This window comes from Canis aureus, chromosome 5 (assembly GCF_053574225.1).
Source record: "Canis aureus isolate CA01 chromosome 5, VMU_Caureus_v.1.0, whole genome shotgun sequence".
Classification (NCBI taxonomy): domain Eukaryota; kingdom Metazoa; phylum Chordata; class Mammalia; order Carnivora; family Canidae; genus Canis; species Canis aureus.
Genome location: NC_135615.1, coordinates 58084681 through 58112544, shown reverse-complemented (window position 1 = coordinate 58112544; position 27864 = coordinate 58084681). Strand labels below are relative to the sequence as shown.

The 27864-nt window shown below is 38.9% G+C and overlaps 3 protein-coding genes across 13 annotated transcripts in view; 2 read left to right on the top strand and 1 right to left on the bottom strand.

Moving 5' to 3' along the window:
• The window catches only part of FAM169A (family with sequence similarity 169 member A), a 64610-nt gene extending 48055 nt beyond the window's left edge, over positions 1-16555 (top strand). For 8 of the 9 annotated variants that reach the window (XM_077898196.1, XM_077898194.1, XM_077898192.1 and 5 more), the window contains 7 exons: positions 63-191; positions 923-1035; positions 4019-4058; positions 4561-4711; positions 8289-8445; positions 11514-11717; positions 12443-16555. In XM_077898196.1, coding sequence (XP_077754322.1) covers positions 63-191; positions 923-1035; positions 4019-4058; positions 4561-4711; positions 8289-8445; positions 11514-11717; positions 12443-12991 — 1343 coding nt within the window. In that variant the 3' untranslated portion in view covers positions 12992-16555. The remainder of the gene's footprint in view (positions 1-62; positions 192-922; positions 1036-4018; positions 4059-4560; positions 4712-8288; positions 8446-11513; positions 11718-12442) is intronic. The other variant, XM_077898197.1, reaches the window with a different exon arrangement.
• A 945-nt stretch (positions 16556-17500) lies between these two features.
• NSA2 (NSA2 ribosome biogenesis factor) lies at positions 17501-24966 on the bottom strand. Its single transcript, XM_077898201.1, has 6 exons — positions 24809-24966; positions 23276-23463; positions 23038-23188; positions 20961-21140; positions 18814-19006; positions 17501-17745 (listed from the first exon to the last, which is right to left on the bottom strand). Exons 1-6 carry the CDS (start codon positions 24809-24811, stop codon positions 17678-17680), a joined length of 783 nt encoding a protein of 260 aa, XP_077754327.1. The 5' UTR covers positions 24812-24966; the 3' UTR covers positions 17501-17677.
• Positions 24967-25027: 61 nt separating this feature from the next.
• GFM2 (GTP dependent ribosome recycling factor mitochondrial 2) overlaps positions 25028-27864 on the top strand; it is a 58322-nt gene continuing 55485 nt past the window's right edge. For 2 of the 3 annotated variants that reach the window (XM_077898185.1, XM_077898190.1), the window contains exon 1: positions 25028-25173. The gene's annotated coding sequence lies outside the window, so the exon portion shown is untranslated. Of the gene's footprint in view, positions 25174-25685; positions 25745-27864 lie in introns of all 3 variants that reach the window. The other variant, XM_077898186.1, reaches the window with a different exon arrangement.

The following is a 27864-nucleotide window of genomic DNA, read 5'->3' as shown; positions in this document are numbered from 1 at the left end:
TTTCTGTTTTCCAAAAAAGTTGATATTTGGGATTTCTAGAAAATTGTAAATGTATTTTTCAGCTTGCAAGCAGTACTTTGAAAAGTATCCAGGAGACCATGAACTCCTTTGGGAGGTTGAAGGTGTTGGACACTGGTACCAGCGAATACCAGTCACCAGAGCATTGCAGAGAGAAACACTTAAAATTACAGGTAATAATTACAGGTTTCAAGATTGAACACATGTCCAGCTTAAAGAGCGGTGCCTTTTAATGTTTGTGTCACTTAGCCCAGAGTTGTTTTTTTTTTTTTTTTTAATTTTTTTTAAAATTTATTTATGATAGTCACAGAGAGAGGGAGAGAAAGAGAGACAGGCAGAGGGAGAAGCAGGCTCCATGCACCGGGAGCCCGATGTGGGATTCGATCCCAGGTCTCCAGGATCGCGCCCTGGGCCAAAGGCAGGCGCCAAACCGCTGCGCCACCCAGGGATCCCCCAGAGTTGTTATATTGTAGTGTGACCTCTATAGTAACAGACATTCTTTTTTAAAGTTTGAATTTTTGTTGTGTATTAACATGAGTCACTAATAATAAGAAGACCTAGTATTATAGTAGCCCAGCAGAATCTAACATTTCGGTAGGAATTGGTGGGTGAAAAGGAAACAGATACTGAATCAGCATAGAATAGGCATCAGGGAATCAAAGAGTTGTTCCTGGTCTCATGCATCTTTCCTCAAACTCACTAAATACAGATAACTAGTACTTTTATAATTACGGGGTTTCATTATAAGATACTGGTGAAGGAGATTTTATTCCACACCTAGATTTTTAACACTCTTCTGTTCAGGATGCTATTCAGGGCTTTTGTGAAAATCAGTACAAACCATGTTATAATTAAAATGAAATACTGATTGGCTTACAATTTTTTAAAATTCTTCTATACACAGCAGTTTCTCAAAATGAAGCTAAAAGATCTATGTCTGGAGAATATGGTCTTGCATCTGTTCCAGAATATGAAGCAGAAACTGAAGACAACCAGTCTAGTGAGATGCAGCTAACTGTAGGTACAATGTATGTTTATTGTAGGAAATAATAATTTTTCTATTTCTTTATATTCAGCTGATACTTAATTTGTAAATCTTACAGTTCATTCATCAAAGTTACGTAATTTTAAAATTTTTACTGTGTTAGTTTTCTTGGTATCCCCTGTTAATTGCTTACTAAGGACTTTATTTGGAAAAAAAATTGGAATTTCACAAAATAATATAAAAGAAAATAAAAATCTGTAATCCCACTAACGTAAATACAGCAACTGTTAACATTTTTGTGTTTGTATTTAATATGTTATAAAACGTGTATATATTTTTGTTTTCTGTCATGCTTGTTTTTCCTCCATTAACATGATATTATAAGAATTTTCCATGGTATTACTGTTTTATTTATTTACTTTTTTTGGTATTACTGTTTTAAAACATGATTGTTAAATAGCAGCATACTATTTTCTATTGTTTGTAAATTCCATTGTTTATTTCTTTGACATATTAAGGTTTTTGCATATGTAAGTGACCCAGCAGTGAACACATTTATACATACATCTTTTTGCCTATGTAATTCTTTTCTTGCATTGATAAATTTCTAGGAGTGAAATTAATAGTAGGTCAAAGGTTATGAAGTTACTGTGGGAAGTTTGAGTCTATTTGCTAAGTCTTTGTAGAATATAATTCATTTTGAAAGTACTAGGTAAACCTTTCCAGGGACAAGTGCTTTGGGGAATTATTTGTGTCTCTTATTCCTTCCGTAATTAGCATGAGTGTTGACTCAACTTTTTTGAAACATTTTTAAGGATAACATAAATCACACAATTACATAAGGAGTTAGATTTTTTGTTTTTATTTTTTCTACATTTGGAAATTGAAATTAAATGATAAGCCTGCATTCGATTATATATGGTCCAAATTCTTCAGATATATTCAGATTTATTCAGCATTGGTTAGACAGCATAATATCAGGGAACGTAGAAAAAGACCTCTTCCTATATATGTGGTGAGAGCAATAACTTACCTTAATAATAAGCCAAATAATTTTAAATGGTTGGGTAAAGGTCATAAGGTTGGCAGCATAAATTCAACTTTCTTTTGTTTTAGAAATTCATAGTCTTCAGATTACTTTAAGATTTTAATTCAAGGAAAATATTTCTCACATTAAACTATTTTATCTCTTTATTGCTAAACAAATGGGGAAGTGGTCTTGTTTGCTTATTTTAACAACTTTTTTTTAGCTTGTTGAGGTATATAATTGACAAAAATTGTATATATTTAAGGTGTACAGCTTGATTTTTTTTTTCAACTTGATATTTTGACTGTGAATTAATCACTACATAATTTCTTCTTTAGGTGATGGTGGTATTTCTACTTGCTTTTTCTTGTTTTGTGGCATAGAACGTTACATGCACTTGTTTTATGCTCTTTGTAACCTTTTTAAAATTTTTATTTGTGTGTTAACCTTCTAGTTGAACTACAGACTTATTGAAGATAGGATTTTTGTCTTACCTGTCACAGTTTATCCTTGTTTGTGTCCTGTCAGTAGACCTTCTTAAAGTCTCTGTGCCTACTATATGGTAGGGTGACATTAAGTATGTGATGAATGAATGAATTGTAGTTTATATAATAAAGTAGATACTGTGGCAAGCACTGAATATGCAAAGATATGGTTCTTACAAGCCTGGGAGAAATAGATAGTCCATTATTGGAAACAGATAAGAAGACTACAGGATTACAGTTGCCTTAATAGAGCACATAGCAAGCGATTGAAGGTACATAGCAGAGTATGCATAACTCTACCCAAGGATTGGAATAGGTGAAGTAGCAACCAAGCTGACTTTCATAGGGCATTTGTGAGTTACATAACAAAGGTTAGGGTATTCCAGAGTCTAGCATGAGGGGAAAAAAAACCCCAAAACAGGTGTGATAGAAAATGGAACATTTGGTATGTAAAAGGTATTTAGTTTTGAAGAGGTTGAGAGTCTGTATTCTAGGCAATGATAAACTTTTAAAGGTTTTTTTTTTTCTTAAAAGATTTTATTTATTTATTCATGAGAGACACACACACAGAGAGAAAGAGACAGTCAGAGGGAGATAGCAGGCTCCATGCAGGGAGCCCGACGTGGGACTCAATCCCAGGTCTCCAGGATCACGCCCTGGGCCAAAGGCAGGCGCTAAACCACCGAGCCACCCAGGCTGCCCCAGGTTTTGTTTTTTTAAAGCAAAGAGTAGTACAGTTTGTGATTTGGAAGCATCTCTGTCATCAGGTTGCAGATTACAGAGCATGTGATTGGAGTGAGGGATACCAGAGATGAGGCTCTTGGGATAATTCACATTAAAGATGATAAAGGCCTGAACTAAAGCATTAGTAATACAAAGGAGGGGCAGTGTTGAGAGATTTTTTTTCGGAGTTAGAATTGAGAGGCTTTGCAGTTCACTGAGTGCAGGTTAAGAAGAAGTCATTACTGACTCACAGGTTTTTGGCCAGAATGGCTAACTGAATGGTCATTGCCATTAATTAAGATAGGAATAATATTGGGAATAGATAAGAGTTCAGCTTGAAACAGGTTGGTTGTGAAATTGGATGGAGCATCCACATTTCATTGGAAAAAGAGCTTTGGAAATCAAGAAAGAAGTTGGGGAGATTAAATGGTATATCTGGATTTGTCAGCAAATAGATGTTGAAGTAAAGGTAGTAGATAAAATTACACAGGGAGAGCATATGGACAGAGAAGAGGAGAGTAGCTGAGGATGGGACACTAGGAACCTCCAGTGAGTCACACGGTAACATATTAGATGGCTTGGTGAGGGCTCAGCCTCAAGATAAACAGGCTGTAACATAGCCTTTTAATTTCTTAAGTTTCCTTAATTGATGAGTAGTGAATATAAAAAGTACTATTTGAAAAATGTTTCACAAGATTGTCTTTGACATCGACTTAAGTAGATTCACAGGGAGAAAAAATGTTCTAAAACTTCTGGTTTTAATCTGTATTTCTATTTTAGATTGACTCTCTAAAAGATGCCTTTGCAAGCACTTCTGAAGGTAAGAAACTCAGCTAATCTACCAGTATTTGAGATGCTTAGAATTTAGAGTTGGGAGATGTCCCTTAAAGTAAGTGAAGACTTATCCTGCTCTAAGATCTAGAGGGGAGTTATAATGCTACTACCACTGCCACTGGTCTTGCCGTGTGAACAAAGTAAGCTATCATACCTCTCTCTTCCTCATTTTATTATCTGTAAAATAGGGAGAGTGATGTCTTCCTTGTTTATTTCCCAAGATTACTGGGGGGAGGGAATATAAATGAAGATGAAAATATACATTGCAGAGCTCAGGGCAATATGGAAATGTGAGGAATGAAAACACAAAGTTATTTCATAATTTTGAAAAAAGACATTGTTTCATGGCCTGATGTAAGTTTGAGAAAGACGTGTAATTGTGGGAATATATGTAAGCTAGCATAGTTCTTACATTTCTGTGTATTGTAACAGGTAATCCTTTCAGGACATACAGAATTAATTATATAGTTCTGCTGTCTTTTTCTCAGGTCAAGATAAGACACCAGTTTCCACTCGTACTCGAAGTAGTCATCTAAAGCGGCCAAAGATTGGGAAGAGGTTTCAAGATTCTGAATTTAGTAGTTCTCAGGGAGAAGATGAAAAGACGCTCCAGGCTTTACCTACAGCTTCAATAAACAAGTAAAGTTATTTATTTTATTCTCATTATTTTGTTATTCTTATTTTCATATTCTTTAAAGGTTTTATTTAATTGAGAGAGAGAGAGAGAGACATAGCACAAGCAGAAGAAGGGGCAGGGGCAGAGGGAGAGGGAGAAGCAGAATCCTCACTGAGCATGGAGCCCCACGCAGGGCTCAATCCCAGGACCCTGAAATCATGACCTGAGCTGAAGGCAGACGCTTAACTGACTGAGCCACCCAAGCGCCCCTTCTTATTTTCATATATTAGTATTTAGTATTTAAGGTGGAGGCTATTATTATATTGTTTGTGTAGCAAATCACCTTCGTGTAAAAGTTTGTATTTCAGTTCTTCGGTAGGATTACTGATTGCACTCACTTTGACATATTATGGGGAGAAGTTGCTAGTAAGAGAGTAAAATCACGATTTAATCTCTCATGTCTGAAAATCCAAGAGAATATTCTAGTGATTATCCTGAGGTTTGGGGATCCCTGGATGGCTCAGTGGTTTAGTGACTGCCTTTAGCCCAGGGCGTGATCCTGGAGTCCCAGGATTGAGTCCCGCCTCAGGCTCCCTGCATGAGCCTGCTTCTCCCTCTGCCTGTGTCTCTGCTTCTCTCTCTCTCTCTCTCTCTCTCTTTCTCTCTCTGTGTCTCTCATGAATAAATAAAGTCTTTGAAAAAAAAATGCTAAAGTTTAGTCAGTTTTTAAAAAACCCTAAGTTTTATTTTATAACTGATTCATTTACTGGGTTATTGGCTCTGACACAAATTAGCAATAACTGTAAGTGGTTCAGTCATCTCCAATAACTGTAAGTGGTTCAGTCATCTCCTCTAGGAACTTAATAGCCAGGTGCATCAACAGAACATTTGGGTCAAAAAACCTTTATCCTCTATCTTCCTTGGAATCTTAAAGAAAGCAAGATTTCAAATTCTACTGTAAAACTAGACTTTTTTATCCTTATAGTCCTACCAGCTGTTCCGGACTTAAACCATTCATAGGTTTGCCATTTTATTTGTGAAATTATTTTACTCAAGTAGAAGATTCTGTCGCTATGCTAATTTCATTATGTAAATTTTAAATTAGAATAATTGAGTAATTATGTAAATGCTTTATATTAGTGGAAAATTCATGTTAAAGGCAAATATAACTATTGTTTTTTTTTTTAAGATTTTATTTATTTATTAGACACACACACACACACACACACAGAGGCAGAGAGAGAAGCAGGCTCCACGCAGGGAGCCTGACATGGAACTCTATCCTGGGTCTCCAGGATCATGCTCCGGGCTGAAGGCAACGCTAAACCGCTAAGCCACCAGGGCTGCCCAAAGGCAAATCTAACTAAATATTTAAATCTAGTAATTTGTGAAAAGATAAGAGGTTAGATAAGCATAGTTTTCTTACTGTGTAACATTTCAATGTAATACCCTTTTTAGAAGGGAATTTCACAGTGCATTTTCTCTTGAACATCCCAGAATTATTTTGGAATTTTGCTTTTCCTAAATAGAACAGTGACAGTAAAACTAAATGGTTGACTCCTTACTCACCTGTTAGGAAGAACAAAATTTCCTCTTTGCTTTTGAAAAATTTGCTGCATAGTGGTTTCTAATTCAATATATAGGGTGGCTTGTGATGGTACAAAACAGTGTAGATGCAGAGGAGAGATTTGATTGAATCTAATTGAGGGGATAGAGAGATTGGGCATTCGGACCAGGGCTTGAAAGATAATTTGAAACTCGATGAGCATAGTTGAGAGAGATGTTCTAGGCCAAGGGTCCACAAACTATGGTCTGTAGATCAAATCTGACCCACTACCTATTGTTATAAATAAGACTTTAATGTAACACTTCCATGTTCATTAGTTTACATGTTTGAATGTTTGCTTTTGCATTACAGTGGCAAAGCTGAGTAGTTGTTCAGAGACCATGTAGCCCATAAAACCTAAAAGAAAAGATTGTTGACTTCTGATGTATAACAGAATTGTCCAGAAAACTTAATGTGATGATGAAAATATGCTTTATCTGCCTTGTCCAAAATGGCCCTACCTAGTATGCCCATTGAGCACTTAAAGTGTGGCCAGTGCAACTTAGGAACTGAATTTTAAATTTCATTTTATTTAATTAATGTAAATCATGACGTGTTGTGGCTACTGCTTTGCACCATGCAGATCTAGAATACAGGAATAGCATGAGCAAAGGCAAAAAGCTAATAAGGATAACTGATTTATAATGTAAATGTTACCATCTAGTAGGAAATAAAAATATGAGAGTCTGGGTCCCAGGCCATTAGGTACTGTAGCAGCATGAATGACTCCTTGAAGTACTTGGTGATATGATGAGCAAGAAGACCTCCTTTGCCTGGTGGGTGTGTCACAGCAAAATAACTCATGCAGGGGAAGCAAGTAGCCATACTGTGAGCAGCACTATGAGGAGGTACCATGTGTCAAGAGTCCCCAAGGAATTAGGCCCTCAGTCTATTAGCCTGCATGAAGAACTGAATGCTGCCAACAACTGCATGAGTGAGAGCTTTGATGGGGTGATTGGAGAGGGGAACACTTCCAGTCAGGGCTTCAGATGAGACTGCATCCCCAATAGGCGGCTTGATTGCAACTCTATGAGGTCTTGAGCCAGAGATACCCAGCTAGACCACACCTAGATTCCTAATTCAAAGAAACAAGATGTTTCAGGTGTTAAAAAATATATAACTAGGGACCCCTGGATGTCCCTCAACTCAGCAGTTGAGCATCTGCCTTTGCCCAGGGTGTGATCCCTGTCCGGGGATCAAGTCCTGTGTCAGGCTTGCTTCTCCCTCTGTCTCTCTGCCTCTCTGCCTCTCTCTCTCTCATGGATAAATAGATGGATAAAATCTTAAAAAAAATATGTCTATCAATCGACTGATAGATTAAGATACATATATATATGAGGGTCTAGTCATGTTAGGCTTTGTAAGAAGGTACACTTTTTCCCTTAAGCCATAGAGAACCAAAGAATTTTCTGAGCCGGACTGTCACAGGTAGAAATGGGTGTATTATAAACAGAGCTCTGACAGCTTTACTAAAGAATGTACATACTGCAGGTATAGAGATGAGTTGGAACAAAGTTATGGTGGTCCAGAGAGAATTGGGGCCTGAGGGAGGGCCATGGAAATGGGAACAGAAAATTAGGGATATGTTTGAAAGGCATTTTGGAGGTAGAACAAAACTATATCATTTATTGTCCAAACTGATATCTTTGAGAATGAAAGGGGCATTATTAATGATTGTGCCAAAGCTGGGACAAAATTATGAAGGTGGACTGTCTTCATGTAAATTGGGATGTGTGTTCATTTAATAGAATGAGAGCCAATGAGGTATGGATAGAGTAAAAGAAGAATCTAGCTTACGTGATTGAGGGCATGGGGTGGTGTTACTACTCAGACTGGAGAATAAGGTAGGAAAGAGGACAAGTTTGTGAGAGGAGGAGATTGGTTTTGGACCTGTTAGATTGGTTAGTTGTTGACTACAGAACATTTGGTTGATTCTCTAAAGTGTTACTTTATTCATCCTTAATAAAACAAGTAAGAGTGGTTTTCTTTTCTAGATTGGAATCTACTGCACGCACATCAGAGAGCTCAGAAGAATTCCTGGAAGAAGAACCTGAACAAAGTGTGATTGAATTTGAGGATGAAAGTAGTGATAAGGATGCTCGGCCTGCACCAGAAGCCCAGCCACGCCTGGAAAAGCAAGATGGTGAAAAGGTACGAGATCTCACTTCTTAAATAAAGTGAATGAACGTAGACTAAATTTTAACTTTTGTAATCATGTATTGTTAGAAAAATATGATATATTTTAGAGTTGTAGTAGAATTGTGTTTAATGCTAAAAAGCATATATCTATACTAAGCAAGGTCAGGTACTCAAGTTGGGGAGAGGATAAAGTTACAAGTATTTCTTGTATCAAACTGAATTTTTAAAAGTTTGAATTACAGTAAAGGTAAAGTTGAAGATGTTTAGTTAGTAAGATCCCTCTGTACATTTAAAATACAGATTAATTTGAGAGAGTAAACATACTTAAGTGACACAAATTATATGACCACAGGGTCTGTCTTGTAGAATCAGTTAGAATTGCTGTAAGGTCTTGTCTGATGGCTGTAGCTCCTCAAGTATTTATCCTTAACCTTCTTTTTTCGTTTTCTTTACCATTTCCTATTTTTCTCTTCTTTTCCCTAAGTGTCTTCTATCTTTGGCTCTCTAGAGATTCCTTATTTCTTTTTATAGGTGCTTACATTTCTTTAAAAGTCTTTTACCTGGGGATCCCTGGGTGGCTCAGCGGTTTGGCACTTGCCTTTGGCCCAGGGCGCGATCCTGGGGTCCTGGGATCCAGTCCCGCGTCGGGCTCCTGGCGTGGAGTCTGCTTCTCCCTCCTCCCGTGTGTCTGCCTCTCTCTCTCTTATGTGTCTGTCATGAATAAATAAATGGATAAATCTTTAAAAAAAAAAAAAAAAAAAGTCTTTTACCTGTTTGCCAAGTCAGCCAGCATCCAAACAAGTGAAACTACATTACCAATTTTATTTTCTTAACTTACTCCAGTTTGATCCTGCTTTCTCTGTTGCATGAAACTGTATTTGTAAATGCATTTTTTTCTTGTCTTGTAAAAAATGTGGACACTTAAGCACATCTTTAAAAGGGATTTATGTGCACCCAGATGTTTAAAGGAATATATATTTGTGTTATTTTCTCTTTTAAAAACTGAAGACTATGCTGTGTGTGCTTCATGTAATAGGTGTCATTTGTCCAGCGATACATTGAGCACATGCTCTCGTAGGTCAGCATTGACACTTGAGTTCCAGTGGTTTCCTTACCTGCACTGACCATTGTGTCTTCCTTAATACTCTCTAGGCCCCTGTAATGTAGGCTTTATAACATCATTGTTTTTTTTTTTTTTACTTTATTTATTTATTCATAGAGACACAGAGAGAGAGACAGAGAACACAGAGAGAGAAGCAGGCAGGCACCATGCAGAGAGCCTGACATGGGACTGGATCCCGGGACTCCAGGATCACGCCCTGGGCTGCAGGTGGCCCTAAACCACTGCTCCACTGGGGCTGCCCAACACCATTGTATTTTGGTTTCTTGGTTTTCCTATCTCTGAAGTTCTGTCTTGGTTTTATTTATTATTTGACTATTGTGCTTCTTCCTTTTTTCGCCTTTATTTGTGGACATTCTAGAAAACTCAGTTCTTGGCTTTCTGCTCTTGGTTCATGTCTTCTCTATGAAAATGCATCCAGTTGGATGGTTGAACTCTCAATTCTGTGGGGTGACCAATAACTCTAGACTTTGAATATTGATTCAGTCTATAATGCCACAGTATTACTTGTCTTCTGAATATTCTATGTAGACAGATGTCTTCTATCATCTTAAATTCAACATAATCTATTCTAATCTATTCTTTCTTATCACTTCTGTATTGAGCCTTTTTTTCCTGTGTGTGTTTTTGTTTTTTAATCTTCCATTCTTGGGATCCCTGGGTGGCTCGGTGGTTTAGTGCCTGCTTTTGGCCCAGGGCATGATCCTGGAGCCCCGGGATCAAATCCCACATCAGACTCCCTGCATGGAGCCTGCTTCTCCCTCTGCCTGTGTCTCTGCCTCTCTCTCTCTGTGTGTCTCTCATGAATAAATAAATAAAATCTTAAAAAAAAAAAAAAAAGAAGATAGAGCCTCATCATTAAAAAAAAATAATAATAATCTTCCATTCTTTTCCCAAACCTAAAACTTAAAGAAACCAGGTTTCTCTCTTCTGTTGCTTCTTACATTTAGTTAGTTACCAACATTCTGAGTTTTTTAAGCTTTTGCTTGATTATATCATTTTCTTCCTTTCAACATTTTTTCCTACCCTAGTTGATCATTTTATGAGCTTTCTTATAATTACCTTCTGTTTGCAGTCTATTCTCTGCATACTGTCTGGCAAGATAAATTTTTTTAGTCCTTGATTTCAGTATCCCTACGACTTTAGGGATCCTACATAATCTGGACAAACCTGTTACTGAGCTCTTGAGTTGAGTTGCATCATTATTTAATTTTTATAATGGTAATAAAATGCCCTCTATCAGAATGTCACTAAGACTCATTAGAACTATTAAACATTAAATAGAAGTATTTTACATTGATAAATGTTGGCAGAAGAGTTTCAGAAATGCAAAGTTTGTGTTATCACTTCACTGATATTTCTATATTTAGTGTGATATAAGGAGTAAGATTGTTCAAAAAAATGACCCAAAGTTGACTGGATAGGGAGCTGACTGAGATTGGGGGCTTTCTTCTTACAGTAAGAAGCTGTATCCAAACTCAGCTTCCCACAAGACTGGTAGTGCCGCTGCTTCCCCCTGGCACGGTAACCCCTAACTTCCCATGGTCCCCAAAGATTCCAAGTGCTGATTAGCTAGTGTCCTGTAAAGAGCTGGCTGGCATCAAATCTACAGTATCTGGGGCCTTTTTATTACCGAAAAGGTTCCACTCTTGATGGCTGTATAAGAAAGAACAAGAAGGGGGCAGGGTTTCTTCCCTGCATCTCTGACCTGTACTTCGTCTGCAAAGCATCATGGTCTCTCTGTTGTCTGCATGAGAACAGAGGGAGTTTGGGTTTCTTGTGGGTTCTTTTTTTTTACTGACCCCGCCTGAAAAGTTTCCTCTTTCCCTCAGTAGGACTATTTGGGAGACTGTATCTTGAGTCCTGCTGTATGACAGGTAGAGACTGAGAGTGGACCCCTGGCAAGACCGATAAGTTAGTCTATCATTGTGTCCTGACTTCTTTCCCCCCAATGATGCAGGACTCTGAATTAGAGCCTATGAATGGTGAGATAATGGATGATACTCTTAAAGCCTCACTTATAACTGAAGAGGAGGACTCTGCCAGTGAAGTTTTAGATGAAGAAATGAAATTGCAGTCTCTTAATTCCAGTGAAGACTCTACTGCTTTTGTTCCACTGGTGGTAGAACCTTCAAAACCCCCTGAAACTGTTGCACAGGACAAGGTAAGAGGGAAGTAACTTAATTTTTTCTAGTCCAGCTGTTCCAGTGTCGGTGAAATGGAAGCGGTATTGTGGTTTGTATATTTTCCTCCACCTTGATGTATATAGTCCTTCAGGAAGATTAGTTATATGTTAATTATTATGCTAAATTAGGTATTTTCAGAAAATGCAATCAGTAATAGTCCATAAATTCAAATCTTTCTAACCTTATCCACATATCTGATTGCTGATAGAGTATTTTAAGAGAAATTTCATTTTTACTTTCAAATATTCCAACCTAAGACTAAAAAACTATTGTATAGTGTTATCTTATTAGTGTCTCAAATAAATAAATGAATAATATTTCCATTGTCCTTACATATCATCTAATGAAATTATAGTCAAACTTAGTGGATTGGCCCAGTGTCAAACTCCAAAGGGCTCTTGATTCTGGCTCCAGTAATACCAAGAAACTAGAAACTTGATTTGAAGAAACTTGATAAGTTTAAAATGTTCTAAGTACTTTTTGAGATAAAATGATTACTTTCATTGTATCTTCAAAGCAAGAAGCAGATTATCACGTAAGACAGTTGTGAAATAAGACTTGTATTCAGACTAAGTACACCTAATTAACAAAAGCTATGCGTACTGAATTCTTGACAACGCAGTTCATTGTCATTGCGTATTAGTGTGTGATTTATGTAAGAATTGTACTGCAAAAGTTTGTTCACCGGGTTCTTTATTTTTAGACCTCACATGTAACTGACTCAGAAATGTTGCTAGATGAAGGCCCATCTGATGAAAAAGGGCACACTGAAGAGAAACTGCCGCTGGTTTCAAGAAAGAAAGCACATTTTGGGAGTTCAGACAATGCTGCTGCTATCCCAAATGAAGAACGATCCGACAGTGGTTTTCCAAACTCTGTGATAGCGGAATTTTCTGAGGAATCAATCTCTGAAAATTTATCACCCAACACTACTTCTTCATTGGAAGACCAGGGTGAGGAGGGGGTACCTGAGTCCCAGGAAACATCTACAGCTCTTCCTCAGAGCTCTCTGATAGAGGTTGAACTTGAAGATGTGCCGTTTTCACAGAATGCGGGACAGAAGAATCAGTCAGAGGAGCAGTCTGAAGCATCTTCTGAGCAACTGGATCAGTTTGCACAGGCAACAGAAAAAACTGTGGACAGCAGCTCAGAGGAAATAGAAGTGGAAGTACCTGTGGTAGACAGGCGGAATTTAAGAAGAAAGGCCAAAGGGCATAAAGGACCTGCTAAGAAGAAAGCCAAGCTGACATGAATGAAGAAGATACGCAGATGATAAACCCTCTTCTTTGTAAAATAATTGTTGTTTTTAAAATATGGCAATTAATAAATGGCATGGGGCACAGGGCAAAAATTCCAAAATTCCACTTTGAACTTATTTATGATACCAGTTTTCCCTTCCCCCTTAGGACCTAAGATTCACCATTCTTTTTAATTTTTCAGGCTGTTCAGTGTAAATACAATTTTTTATTTTTATTAACCATGGAAACCAGATCATACTATATTTTCTTTAGCAATTGGAGACATCTGACCATTAATATTTCAGGAAATTTAAATTAAACTGAAAGTAGTAGGCTTTCCGTTACTTGTAAGGATCACAGAAATCTTTTATACTATGGATTTTAATAGTAAACTTGGTGAGGGTTCTAGAAGTTTTATCTCAAAGATCAAAACTAATCATTTTTTTAAATGTAGGCATGTCTAAACAAAAATGTCAGTAAATGAAAATGTACTTCAACTAAACGAGAGCACAAATACAGAAATTTATGGTGAAAGGTTTATGAAGGTGGTATATCGGCTTCTTAATTAGTTGTATAGATGCAGTTTCTTCTCTGACTTTAGTGTCTGAGGAAAGGTATAAAATCTGGTTCCACCTCAGTCTTTTAACGTCTAATATTTATAGTACTGCTAGGGATTTAACTCTGGTGTGTGGGCACTAATATAATCATAGAAAATTTCATTTGAAGCGGGGGACGATACTTTTGTCCTCATGTAATTAACGTGTACTTCAGAAGTGTGAGAAACCTTCCTAAGGCTTCTCCTTAATCCTGCCACTGCCTTTACTCTAGAATCGTCTGTTCTTCTCAGCTTTCATCCACTTCCCTAACTCAGAGTGATTCCTGCCGAGAGATCTGCCTGCCTGTCTGCCGGCTTCTGGATGGGTTTGGACTGTGCCCCACTATCTTAGATCTAGATGGCAGGAACAGCTGAATGAGCTGAGATTGCATTGGAGGCCTTGCTTGTTGCTTTGGTCTTGCTCACTCTTAGTTTGCTCTGTGACGACAGGGTTACAAGCTAGCCTGTGTGTATACATTGTGGTATGACAGCAAAGGCCTTTGCCTAGTAAAACTTAAAAAACAAATTCTCTTGTTAATTTTTACATAATTTATCTGAAAATGAATAAAATGGTTATTCTTAGAATCCAGAGAGAATCTTAAAACAGTCTTACTCTTTGGAAGTATTGTGTGTGCTCAGATTTGCAGTTAACTCATAGAATGCTTTGGCACCATGTGGATTGTTTTTAAAACCACTTGGTCCTTAAATAAAAACACATTGTGACTTTGTGTCATTATTTGAGGTGCTCACGAGGACTGATGTCAAAGGTTTATCCAGTCTGCAGTCCGGTGATGTCATTAAATTTTATTTTGGAATGTTGATGTTTTAGGTCTAATGAGCTAAGTTAAAATGTGAAACAGACAAAACAGTAAACCCTCCTATTCATGTAAAATTTTGAATACTTGTATCCCTTACATTTCCCTTAATTGTCAGAGACAAGCCAGATGATTTCACCCCAAATGAAAATTAAAGCACTTTGGCCATTTGTTCTCTCAACAAATGCTAATTAATTGAAAAAATAAGTATGACTGGTACTAGGACTAGTATATCTGTCACATGTTTATGCTATTTTATAGATTTTGTGAGAAACTTTACTACCACAATTAGGGAAATAAAGATACGAAGATTTAGTAAATTCTTAACTTTTCCATTTTTAATTTCTCAAAATAGATTTAAAAACCTAACAGTTTACTTTTTTTACTTGGATTGCTCTCTTGAGAATACTTTAAAAGGGTGTAGTTTTAAGATTGAGCTCACTGACAACTATTGATATCTGAATATAGTTGCGGAGTTCACAGAACATGGTTATTCTTATATAACGGGACTAAACAGTATAAACTCATACTTGTTAAACTTGTTTGGTTTATTCTTAAACAGCAAGAGCATTTTAAGCAGTTTCAGTACTTTTTGCTTAGCATTCAAGAAAACTTTTATTGCATATCATCTCTGACTGAAAATGTTATTTTGGGGGTTCGTAGATCGTAGAGAAAGCTAGGTAGCATAGAAAAACCTTACTTCTGTGTTCAGTAACACGTTCATGTTCAGTATGAGTTCTATACTCAGTAAGTGTAGAATTTATAACCAAACTTCTCCATAAGGAATCTAAATAAAACTAATCAGATACTTAGTTTTTACAAGGCATTAGAAAAACTCAAAAATTACAGAGGACTGAAATCTGATTTCAGCCAGTCTGGTTGTTGAGTGTCTTGTCAACATTCTATATAGTCCTTTGTGAACTTTTTTCTTGTTTAGACGTTTTATTTCTGGAAAAGGATTTCACTTCAGTTTGTGTAAATACATGTATATTTCCTTGTGTAATATAAAACATAGAGATTAGCAGAGTTTTAGTTCCTTCAAGTTTAAATTATCCAATTGCTAGACATCACAGAAATATATTTAAGAATTTATTATAAAGCTCCTCTGCACCTTTTAAAGGTGAGAGGATCTATTATGATTTTTTATAAAATCAAATAGCATGACAATGTCAGTCTTCTACTTAAAATGTCTGTATTCATGATGTTTCCATTCACAGCAGAGAATAAAACGGCAAGGATCACACTGGTGATTAATGGTTCACTTTTAGCTGACCAGAACACTACCTAAAACATTGTTTCCGTGACTTGAGAAATCATCTTGAAGGTTTAGGATTACATCAAATCGAGTCTTTCCCTAGTATCTAAATATCTGCTCTAACGTACTGCTTTCCCTTTAGGGATTACCGTCTAAGGTTTGGTCACACCAGCAAACTGATACAGATCTTAATGTAAATACAGAATTTATACTAACATTACTCATCTGTGTAACAGCATTTTAGAAATTTCTGCCTTGTATAATCTGGTGTTTTTAAGGTGTTATCCAGTCTTTCATGGGTGTGATTAGTTACAAGTGTTATGCTTTTGTTGGCATACTTACTATCAAGATTTCTTTGTACAAGATAATTTGCTTATTTTGGGTTCTAAAAAATAAGCAGACTGAGTTTTGTAGGATTGTGCTTACCTTTAGTCTATTTTTTTTTTCACCTTCCAAATCTTAGTCATTCACACATTCCCCACTTCTATTAGTGGCAAAATCAGTTGTTAAAATCTAATTGTGAGAAAGGTCCAGCTTCTGTCATCCTGAAGTAATTGTATCATATTGGATAGTCATTCCCAAGGAACTAGCCTTTCTTTTCCTAAGTGTGTGTGTTCTAAAACTTCTGTTTACAGAACTTAGAAAAGATGTTACATTATTCAGAATAGCAAGTCTTACTGAAGTACTCAAGTTTGTTTTCTTGGTAGTTTTTTTTAAGTTTAAAAGTAGTATGTTTTGTGATTGTTTCTTGGCCTGTGTTTTGATATTCTTTCCCTTTTCCCTATTTTAATAGACAAAGATGTGTTTAGATATTGAATTTGTTTAAACATTAAATGATTTTGTTAAAGGCACAATTAATCACATTGGTTGTACTTTCAAGACAGACTTTAAAAATAAACAGAATTTAAAACCATTAACGTGATCATAGATTAATGTAATACTATGGACACCTTAAAGCTCAAAGCCACAAACATAATTCAGATCACAAAAGTGCTTTGACCAAGCTTACAAACCTAAAACATGGCCTTTTTTTATATTACTGAAGTAACTGCCAACAAATTTCTCTTTAAGGGTATCAGTGCAGTTTTTTTTTTTCTTAAATGGTTTTACCTGGCATTACTTAAGTTTGTGACCATTCCAAAAATGTGAAAGCATAAACATTTTGGTGCATTTTTCTCCATATATTTGGAGTAGAAAATACAGTTCCAGGTAGGTATTACTATACATGATGGAGAGAAAAATGTTTAAAATATAAGTTCACTGACTTATGAATAGAGGTGAAAAGATTTATCTAAACCCTTCTGAACTCTTAGTGTAGTGTGCCTTCTTTCTCCTGTAATTTGGTATAAATACTTTCTAAATGAACGCTACCGTGTGTTTATTAATCTTAAGAAATGTAGCATTAAGAAAAATGAGGTGGAAGAGACTTCAGGTAAGGTCTCAGAAATGACCATTTTGTAGTCTTTAAGTGTGCACTGACCTTCATGATAAGAGGATAAAAGAGGATTTCAACTACACTGTGTTTTCCAGGAACAAAAGGTCTGCATTGCTGAGTCCACTTCTTAATGCAGATCTGGACCAAGAGTTTTTTTTTTTTTTTTAATATTTTATCCATCTATTGGAGAGAGAGAGCGAGCGTGCGCACACACAAGCAAGGGGAAAGAGAGGGAGAAGCAGGCTCCTCACTGAGCAGGGAACTGGACGCAAGGCTCCATCCCAGGATCCTGGGATCACAACCCCAGCCGAAGGCAGACGCCTAACTGAGCCACCCAGGTGCCCTGGGCCAAGATATTAACTATGATTGTTTTTCTAAATTATTCAAATTCATGAACATCTAAATGCTAAAAAGACTCAAAAATAAAGACCACTTATTTTAATAAATGTCTATTTCAACTTTTTTATAGTAGAATAAATGTCTTGATGACTGTAGATATGTAAGGCTGTTTGGTAGCATCCAGAACCACAACAATAATGGTCTTCCTGACAGGTGTGTAGTCTTCAGTAATTATAAGGGATTACTCGTCTGAAACTGCTGTTAAACCAGCAGGACTGCATTTATGCATCCATCATTTTCAGGATTGTTGGTAACCTGGGCATATTTTCCTGAAAAAAACAAAATGGGAAAAAGAGGGATATTAATACTAATAAAAATGAACTTTGCCCAAAATATTTCTATTACCACTTTTAAGAAAAAAAAAGTGATAGTAGGATCAATGAGATTTTACTCAAAATCAAACCAGTTCCGGAAACAATTTTCATATACTGTTTTTACACTTTTTACAAATGGTGGTCTGCTCCATTCTGTTAGTGCATTGTATCAACAAGCCTCTGGATTGACCTGAGCATTGCTGCTTTTCCACATACTTTTTTTTTTTTTTAATTTATTTATGATAGTCAGAGAGAGAGAGAGAGAGAGAGGGGCAGAGACATAGGCAGAGGGAGAAGCAGGCTCCATGCACCGGGAGCCCGACGTGGGATTCGATCCTGGGTCTCCAGGATCGCGCCCTGGGCCAAAGGCAGGCACTAAACCGCTGCGCCACCCAGGGATCCCTTCCACATACTTTTCTTACTAGAAAATGCAACAAGTTTTAATTAGGTTAAATTAATTTGAAACTTATTTTAAAGTTGAGGTCAGCCAATATGAAGTATGAATGACTCAAAGATTCAAGAAGCTGGAAGGTATTCTTTAATTTCAGAGAACATTAAAGTTTCAAAATACCTGGACACTAAAAGCAGAAAACTAAGAAAAGGGAAGAATTAAAATTGCTGCATGACACCTATTTTTAATTACTGAAATAGTGTGGCGATGTGTTTAATATAGGTCTCCCTTCCTCTGCTCATGGTTAATATATTGTATTTTCTTCCAATGTATTTTGGTTATAACTTATTCCATCTGCTTCCCTCCTAATGAATGCCTTTTGAAACAGTCCTAAATCTAACAATAAAGTACACTTTATAGAACTGAAACCAATAATCTAAGTTAAAAAGAATCACATTCACTACTTTGTCTACAAAAAGTATTCTTCCTAAAGATTTAAACCTGATTTACATTATTTTAACTTAATCTAGCTCTTCTGCATTAAAATTTGCTGTGTGCTTTCTATCAACTTGAAAAATTTTAATCTTAGGATTGTTGAACAGCAGCAGCTCCGTATTCAAAAGTTTACTTACCCCAAATAACTTTGCCTCCTTGTGTCACAAGGCCCAACTCACTCACGTTCACTTCAATGACAGTACCTTTGGTAATAACACCCAAAGTTGTATATAGTGGGGATGAGGGATTCTTTTTTACACCGAGTATTGGCAGGCAAAAGGTGGCTTTCAGTTCAGGATGTGTTACATGGGCCTTTTTGAAACGTAAGCCCTAGTAAGTCAAACACAAAAATATTATACGAGTCTAAAATGTTAACAACGATGAGCTTCTTCCTTTTTGATTTTCCAATTGTTTTCCAAGTCAAAAATCCCCCCATGGATGAACAATGTCAAATATTAAGGCATCAAACTAAATACTTAAAATTCTACACATTAAAAACCTAATAAATACATGAGAGAAAACCCTTAACACATTCTCCTTAAGTTTTTACCACAGCATGTTGCCTTGCATCGTGCTCAGATTTATCCTGTTACCTATGTTTCCTGAGGACTTGCTGCATGCCAGGCACTATGGTGGAGCATACAAATAGCTCATTCAAGCATATTAACCTTACAGCTCCCCCCCCCCCCGCCCCCTTTTTTGAATGATAAGCTGAAGATTGGCAGGTGAAATGACTGGTTCCTGGTTTGAACGGTGTGGTGTGTGTGGATGGAATTAAATTATCCTGACCTCAAGGCTCTCTAGACCTCAGCTGTTTTACATGATGAAAAAGGAGGGTGGACTGTCAGCTTTTCACTAATGAGAATACTGGTCAGATTCTGGAGAGAGCCCAGAGAGGTCTGTTAATCACCTGGAATCACCCCAGTCACCTACATCTGACCTTGTGGAGTGTAACACTTCAGAAGCCACAACACTTTACAGTCTCTTAACTGATTCTTGCCTGTTTGGGAGAATAAAGGGTAATGATACTTAAGTTCTTAGTAACGGACTCATTCATGAGATGTACCTGCCTGGCTACAGAAAGCCTGTAACAGCTTATTAGTATATTTCCTCCCTACAGAACTGATAAAGTTACCAAACTATATTTAGAAGATTATGAGTATGAAATCAACACAGAGCAGTTCATGATACAATCCAGGGATGGCTGAAAATAGACAGTCAACACTCATACTGTGTCTCCTGCAACTACTCAAAGTCTGCGGAGAAAAACAGCCATAGACAATATGTAAATAGAAGGGCACGGCCAGGTTCCAACAGAATCTTAATTATACAAACAGGCTGTTGGCCAACATTTTAATCCATTAAGAATTATTCAAAGTGAAAGCTAAGGTAACACGGCTAACCTTCCTCTGACTTTTTCTAAGCAAGTTGGAGATCCACTGAGGGGAGCAATTCAGTCAGTTTAAAAGGATTCTGGAAAAGTAGATAGTTGAACCTAGAACACAGGTTTGAACGGCACAGATCCACTCACATGCAGATGTTTTCAATAAATACAGTACTACAGATCTATTTTCTCTTATGATTTGAATACTTTTCTCTTGCTTTAAGAATATATGATACACATAACATACAAGTATATATTAGTTGATCATTTAGATTATCAGTAAGGCTATAGGCAACAGTAGGCTGTTTAGTTTTGGGGGAGTCAAAGTTTTATGTGGATTTTACATCTTTGCAGGGGGTGGGCACCCACTGTTCAATGGTCAACCAAATGTTCAGTTACATTTGGGAAAGGGGAGGAGAATGGTTTTGACCATCACTGTTGTCTACAGAAATTAAAGTTCCACTTTTATATTAAATTCTTTTTCCAGTGACTACATACTGAATGTTTTCAAAAGCATTAAGATAATTTTCTTATTAAATGGGAATTGCTTCTTGAAAAAGCAGTCCTACCCGTTTTCTAACTGTTCTCAGAACAAGTATCAGCATATAGATAACCTGTGGAATGAGTACAATGACCTCACATGGAAAATGAAGATACTAATATGACATATTTAAAAATCAGGATTCACCAGCACTGTCTGTAATAATTATTTTTCATCTCCTGTCTTACAAAGATGAAGACAAGATTCTTGACGGTAGTGGAAAACTGTTAAGCCATCCCTATCAATAACTTAAAAAAAAAAAAAAACCTAAAAATGTCTTTCAATCTTTTTTCACAGGAAATTGTATTTTATATAACATAACAAATATTTAATCCATCCCACTCTAGCAAGGGACTTACCATTGGCCTAATGAATCTTTCGTATTTAGGTGGTTTTCTAGTAAAGCCATCTCCAACAAAGCAGACTTTAGTGACCATCCTCTTCCATGCTTTCTTTTTTCTCTTTCCTGTTCGAATGACTTTTAATACTTCTGTTTCTCCCTGAGCACGAACTTTGGGTAAAGGAACTTCCCACTTTCCCTAAAAATAGACCACAGTCAAAATTTATATTAGTAAAAGGCAATGAGAACAAAAAATTAAGTATGTTTTAGTGTACAAAATAGTGGATTCACTTTTTTCCTAAATCAAGATTTTGACTCCAATGTTTTCTAGAGGTCTGCACGGTCTCTTCAAAAGCCCCAAATTAATTGGAATTAATTAAGCTTCTTATCATGGATATATTAAATGGTTTGTGGGGCACCTAGGTGGCTCAGTTGGTTAACACAACTATCTGCCTTTGGCTCGGGTCATGGTCCTGGGGTCCTGAGATCAAGACTGGCCATCTTGGTCTCTGCTCAGTGGGGAGCCTCCTTCTCCCTTTCCCCCTCTGCCTGCTGCTCCCTCTACTTGTCCCTTGGCTCTGTTAATAAATAAAATCTTAAAAAATAAATAAATAAAATAGTCTGCTTAAGCTAAAGATCTCAATGCCTTGTTATGGATGAAAAATGCCACCTGTAATAAGGCAGTGATTTCTCGAAACAGTGTATGTGCTTACCACTAGATGGTTAGTAGTGTCAAAACACCTCTTAATGTATCTCTGTTTTAAAAAAAAAAAATGTATCTCTGTATCTACCTTGAGTGGCCTTTTAGATCACATTACCAGTGAGACAAAATCATTGCCATATACTTTGAACCTCTGCAGAACGAAAATTCTATGAAAAAACTGAAGCAATACAGATTCTAAAAGCAATTCTATCACACTCCATTAATATATGACCATGCAGAATGATTTACAACCAACTGGACTTCACTCTTTTTATCTGTAAAGTGAAGAGGAGTTAAGTGGACAACCTCTAACATTTCTCAATTTACACCATTCTAACTTTAGATAGCGCACACCAAAATATAAGCAGTGTGATCAAAATTCATTCATTCATTCATTATTTATTTACTTATGAATGACACACAGAGAGAGAGGCCAGCTCCTCGCAGGAAGCCTGATGCAGGACTCGATCCCCGGACCCCAGGATCACGCCCTGGGCCCACGGCAGACACTCAACCACTGAGCCACCCAGGTATCTGGTTGTGTGATTTTTAAAATCAAATTAGGATCTGTTGCTACCTGGATTTGTCAATTTATCTACAGATGTTTATAAACAGTATTTATGCCGTTTTCTGATTTCTGCAGACTTTACTCTAAACTGACACTAAGCATAATACACAAAATGTATTACATAATACACAAAACGGACACTAAGCGTATTAAACAAAAATGCTAAATTTGTACTTAAGTTAAATCAGTTAAAGGGTTTTCCACTATTCTACTTTTTAACAAATTTTACCAACATAGGCCAACAGATAGAAGCAGTTGTATCTTTCTCCATAGGAGCACAGCATTAGGAAGTGTCACGTATAGGAAGCTGTTAAAATACTGAATTTAAGATTCATGCCTAACTTTTTAGATACTTTTTTAACACTAAAAATGTCTGCTATTTTAATAACTTTAAAAACCTGTTAAATGCTAACATGTTCTCTTAATGAGAAAGCATGTTTTATTACTCAAATATTTATTTATTTTTAAAGATTTTATTTATTTATTCACGAGAGAGACAAAGAAAGACAGAGGGAGAGGCAGAGACACAGGCAGAGGGAGAAGCAGGCTCCATGCAGGGAACCCGACACGGGACTCAATCCTGGGTCTCCAGGATCACGCCCTGGGCTGAAGGCGGCGCTAAACCACTGAGCCACCCAGGCTGCCTGCCTATTACTCCAATATTTAATACAAAATGAACTTTACAAAGACTTTGTGTCTAAATAATGGGAAGAGTAGCTGGACTTCATCATGTTTCCAATTAAACTGAAGAAAGTAACTAGTATTAAATTTTAGTAATTCTCCTGAACAAAAAAGAAATAAAAGACTTCAATTTTTATCTCTTACCGCTTTCTCTTTTCGCTTTTGTTTAATCATATTGGAAAGTACTTTAGCTCGGGACTGCCCCTCCCTGTCCAGTAGATATGCAGGTACTGCTCCCTGTGGAGTCTTTTCATCATTCTTTTGTTTGGTGTTTCTCTTTTCATGCATCTTGATACTGACAAGAAGGAAAAATATTCAAGATCATTAGTTTTAAAAACTATTACTCAAAACATGTTAGCTTGTTAAAGAACTCAGCACTTACGTCTTTTTCATTTGTATTTTCTCAGCATGGCGCTGTTTATGGTAGAGCTTAGCTTTCAGACCAATCATCTTTTTTGCTTTTTTTGAACGTTCATGAGCCTCTCGACCTTCTTTCTTTCTCTTTTTCTCATGGTAATCCAAACGATAGCCATAGCGCTTCCGGTGTAACTCAATATATTCATTTTGTGGCTAAAACGAAAGAAACATTAATTTAAAAAATTGACAGAACTAAACTAAAAGAATTTTCTGAGCACCACCTAAAGTACAGAAGGCCTTAAGTCACCCCAATGTTCCCTAGCTTAAGTAACTCTCGTGCTATTAAGCCCACGTCCATGACACGCGCCCAGTACATTCGGTCCTGGATGGTATCAGACGCGAGGATTTACGTCTGCAAGAATCTCAGGGAAAGTCACCATTCGTTGAGGGGATCTGTCCAAAATCAGCTGGACCACAGAGGACGGCCTCATTCCAGGGTCTCTTTTCCCCTCGGGAACACCAGCAATCTGGTTTTTCAATGACATCATCATTATTCATAGTTTTTTTTTTTATTCATAGTTTTTATCAGAGAAATCTCTCAGCTTTATCGAAGTACAATCCACATATGATGAGATGTGCTAAGAGGCGTACAGTCTTACACTCCGACAAACTACCCAGCTTTGTGACCGCCAATCGGATAGAGAACATTCCATCACCTCAGAAAACCTCGCCGTACTCTGGGGACAGTGTGGTCCACCTCGCACCTGCAGGTATCCCTCTAGCCTTCCCCCTCCGGGAAGGACCTGAAGCGGCACCTACAGCACGGAGCCTCTGGTGTCTGCTTTCACTTACGGCTCCTCCTCCGACGGCCTCCACTGAGGGCTCCTCGGGCGGCCGCCTCCACTGAGGGCTCCTCGGACGACGGCCTCCACTTACGGCTCCTCCGACGCCTCCACGGAGGGCTCCTCGGACGGCCGCCTCCACTTACGGCTCCTCGGATTCCCACCCGTGTCAGGACCCGGACCCTTTCCACCGCCAGACAGCGGTCCACGCGGGAACGTGTCACCCCCGACCCTCTGACCGGCTCACGGATATGTGGGCTGTTTCCCGTCTTTAGCGAATGAAACCGGAAGCCTCGTGTGGCCACACGCCACGCCGTCCTCACAAGTGGCCTCGAAGCGCCTGTTTTTACTTGAGGCGCCACTTTTACTCGGAACATGTGGTCACAGCCCGCTTGGATTTAAAGAACGCAAAAATAAACTGCCGAGGCCAAGCCGCCCCAGCGCGGAACAATGCCGGGTGCCACCTGACCGCCGTGGCCGTGGCCGCCCGGGCAGAAGCCGGGAGAGAAGCCAGCGCAGCGCGGCTCCGCAGACCAGGCGGCGGCCGGAAGAGCGCGCGTGGCGGGCGGCCTAGTTGGAAGCTCGCTCCGCATGGGTGAGCGGCCGCCCGCGGCGCGGAGCCCGAGACCTCACACCGCGGCGCCGGCAGCCGTCCCGGTCTGCGTCCCGTCCCTCCCCTCCCCTCGCCTCCCCGGGGCCCCGAACTGCCCCCTCACCATGGTGACGGCCGCCGGGCCGCCGCGAGCAGCCGCCGGGCGCCAAGAGGCTCTCTAGCTTCGGGCTCCCGGCCCGCGAGCTCGCTCCGCGCCGGCCGCGACGGAAAGAGACGGCCCCGCGCCCACCGACTCCGGGGGAAGCGCGCCAGGCGCGCCACGTTGGTTCCGGGCCCGCATTCTCCGCGTTCGGCCTGGAGGACGGAAGGTGCCGGCAGGCGGCGTTTGAGCGTGGCACTCCCGGAAGTGGCGGGCGCGGCGGCCGGAAGCGGCGGCTCCAGGGCCCTGGGTCCTGCGGGTGGCGGGGCGTTCGGGCAGGTGGCGTGTCCCGGCGGGAGGAAGCCGGCCTCCGAGCGACCTGGTGCCGGGTGGGTACCGGGACCCGCCGCCCGCGGGCACCGGACGACGGCCAGCCGGGGCGGGAGCGGGGACGGGGACACGGTCAGCGGGAGGGGCGGGGGACGACGAGTGCCCGAGGCCGCGGCCGTCCCCGAGTCTTCGTGCCCGGAGTGGAGGCACCTCGGTGGGTCTGCGGTGTGAGGCTCTTCACGCCCCTTCTTCTAGGGCGATTTATTTTCTTTTTTTTTTTTTGGGGGGGGGAGGGTATTTTCTTTAAGACCCGAATGCGAACCAGCATGTTCAGGCGCAGTGAAGTCCGTGATGTCGCTTCCTAGAACTCCAGCGGGTTTTGCTTCCCCCACCGCCTGACGTCTTTGCTTAAACGTCATTTAAGTATCACTTAAGGGGCCTTGCCTGCAGCTCCCACCCGGTTCCGCTTTCCTGCCTGATTCTCCGCCAAGTGTTTAATTTCTTCTGTTTATCGCCGGTCTCCACTGGCCAGGATAGACACGGCCTGAGGCAGGGATGTCTTTCGTTTCAGCTTTCAACACGTTTACTAGGAGGCAGTGATAGGACAGAGTAACGACGAATTCTTGTTGAGTAAGTGAACTTAGTTCTTTTTTTTAAGTTTTTATTTATTTACTCATGAGAGACACGGAGGCAGAGACGCAGGCGGGGGAGAAGCAGGCTCCACGCAGGAGCCCGACGCGGGACTCGATCCCGGGACCCCGGGCTCACGCCCTGGGCCGGGGCCGAGGCTGACGCTCCGCCGCTGAGCCCCCGGGCGCCCCCGAACTTAGCTCTCCTACTGACCCGGGAATGACCCGGGAATGTGATAGGTGGAAAGAAAGGTGCAGAGACTTTACGTGATTGACCCGAGGTCACAGAAGACTTGGGACCCCAGCAAGTCTTCTGTAAACTAGTCAGGTCTTTGCCCACTTGATATTTCTGTTATGAGAAGTGTATGGGAAGCTTTAAAAAGAGGCGTAAAACACACGTAAAAAGTGCGTACCGTAGACATATGCTTCAGTGGGTTTTCGGACTCTGACCACACAGATAAGCAGCCCCTGAGTCCAGAAATTACATTAACCCGCGCCCCCCCGGGAGCCTTCCTCCTGCCTCTTCCCAGTCACTGCCATTCCCGTGAAAATACCATCCTGACTTGTAACATAACGGATTAGCTTTTCCTGTTTTGTATTTTATATAATTGGAATCGTACAGTGTGAACTCTTTGTGTTGGCTTCGCTCGCTTAATATTGTGAGATTTATCCTTCTTGTTTTCCTGTTATAGTTCTTTCAGCTTAAGGAGAATTTTAGTAGCTGTTAAGTTGTGAACTCATCAGTATGATTTTTTCCATTTATGATTCTCAAATCCACTCATGCCCTTTTTTGCCATCTGATCCAGGAATAGAAAGTAAGTTCTAAAGGTTAGGCAGTAGACCTATTTTGATTTGTGTAAAATAGAGGCGGCATACTGGTTGGCTGTTTATCTTATTTTCAGCGGTGATTGCCAGCTAAAAATGGCCTAAGCAGATCAACGTCAAACTTTTTTAGAAAAATTGACTTCCTATATACCTGGCAAGTAGATACCCACTCTACATTTTGGCAATCAGAAGCATGAAGTGTATTCCTCTGATTGGATGAAACTTTAGATAGTATTTATTGCTATAGGTGAGATTATAAGTGAGAAATCAGGAGGATGTGAGACGATGCTTTTTATTGATTGTGTATGGTTAAGCCAAGCTTATTTGTTTTACAGAAGAGGAACAGGTATAGTAAGAGCTTTGTAAAAATTACTATGAATGAAGCCATTTGCTATTGTGATACGCAGGAGACAGACTAGAGTTTTTAAAGCTAACGGTATTCTCAAGGTTGGGAATCATGTGTTACTCATTTTTACATTTTCTAATAACCAGCTTCTTGCATTGCTCCAATAAATGTTAGATAAACAAGGGAATTGGAAAGTGCTTTATCGATACAGTTGACCTAAATTTAAAAGTAAGTACTTGAGCTGTTTATTAGCAAGTAAAAGTTACTTTGGTAAGCTTTTTTCATGAACGAAGATAAAGGCTAGAACTGATTTTTAAAATTTAGATATTTAAAATTTTAATATTTACATAACTTTAGATTTTAGAACTTGTGCTAGAAATATTGTAAAAATGAATGTTTAATAGTATGAGATGATCTATTCAGTATAGAAAAAAAAGATGATATTAAGGATTGACAATAATAAACATACTGGCCTAATTCATACTTGATATTTTTTTCTAAAAAGCACTGGATATGATACAAATCTAAAGTGGAGTTTCTAATTTGGGAGAAATTACTAAGTCAGTAACATACCATCTGCAAACACAGACCATTTTAACTTGATGCTTGCTTTAGGATCTTCTTTCCTATATTACTTGATTTAACATCACCTTCAATTTTGCTTGCATACTGATATATTTTATGATTTTTTTAAAGATTTTATTTATTTAACAGAGTGAGAGCACAAGAAGGGGGAGCAGGAGGGAGAGAGAGAAGCAGACTCCCCTCTGAGCAGGGAGCCTGATGTAGGGCTCCATCCCAGGACCCCTGGGATCATGACTCTAGCCAAAGGCATATGCTTAACCACCTGAGATACCCAGGTGCCCCTATGATTTCTCTTTTTGTATATTAAGCTTCACAGGCATGATAGTCTACTGATTTTTTTTTTTTTTGAAATCCATGTATTCTTT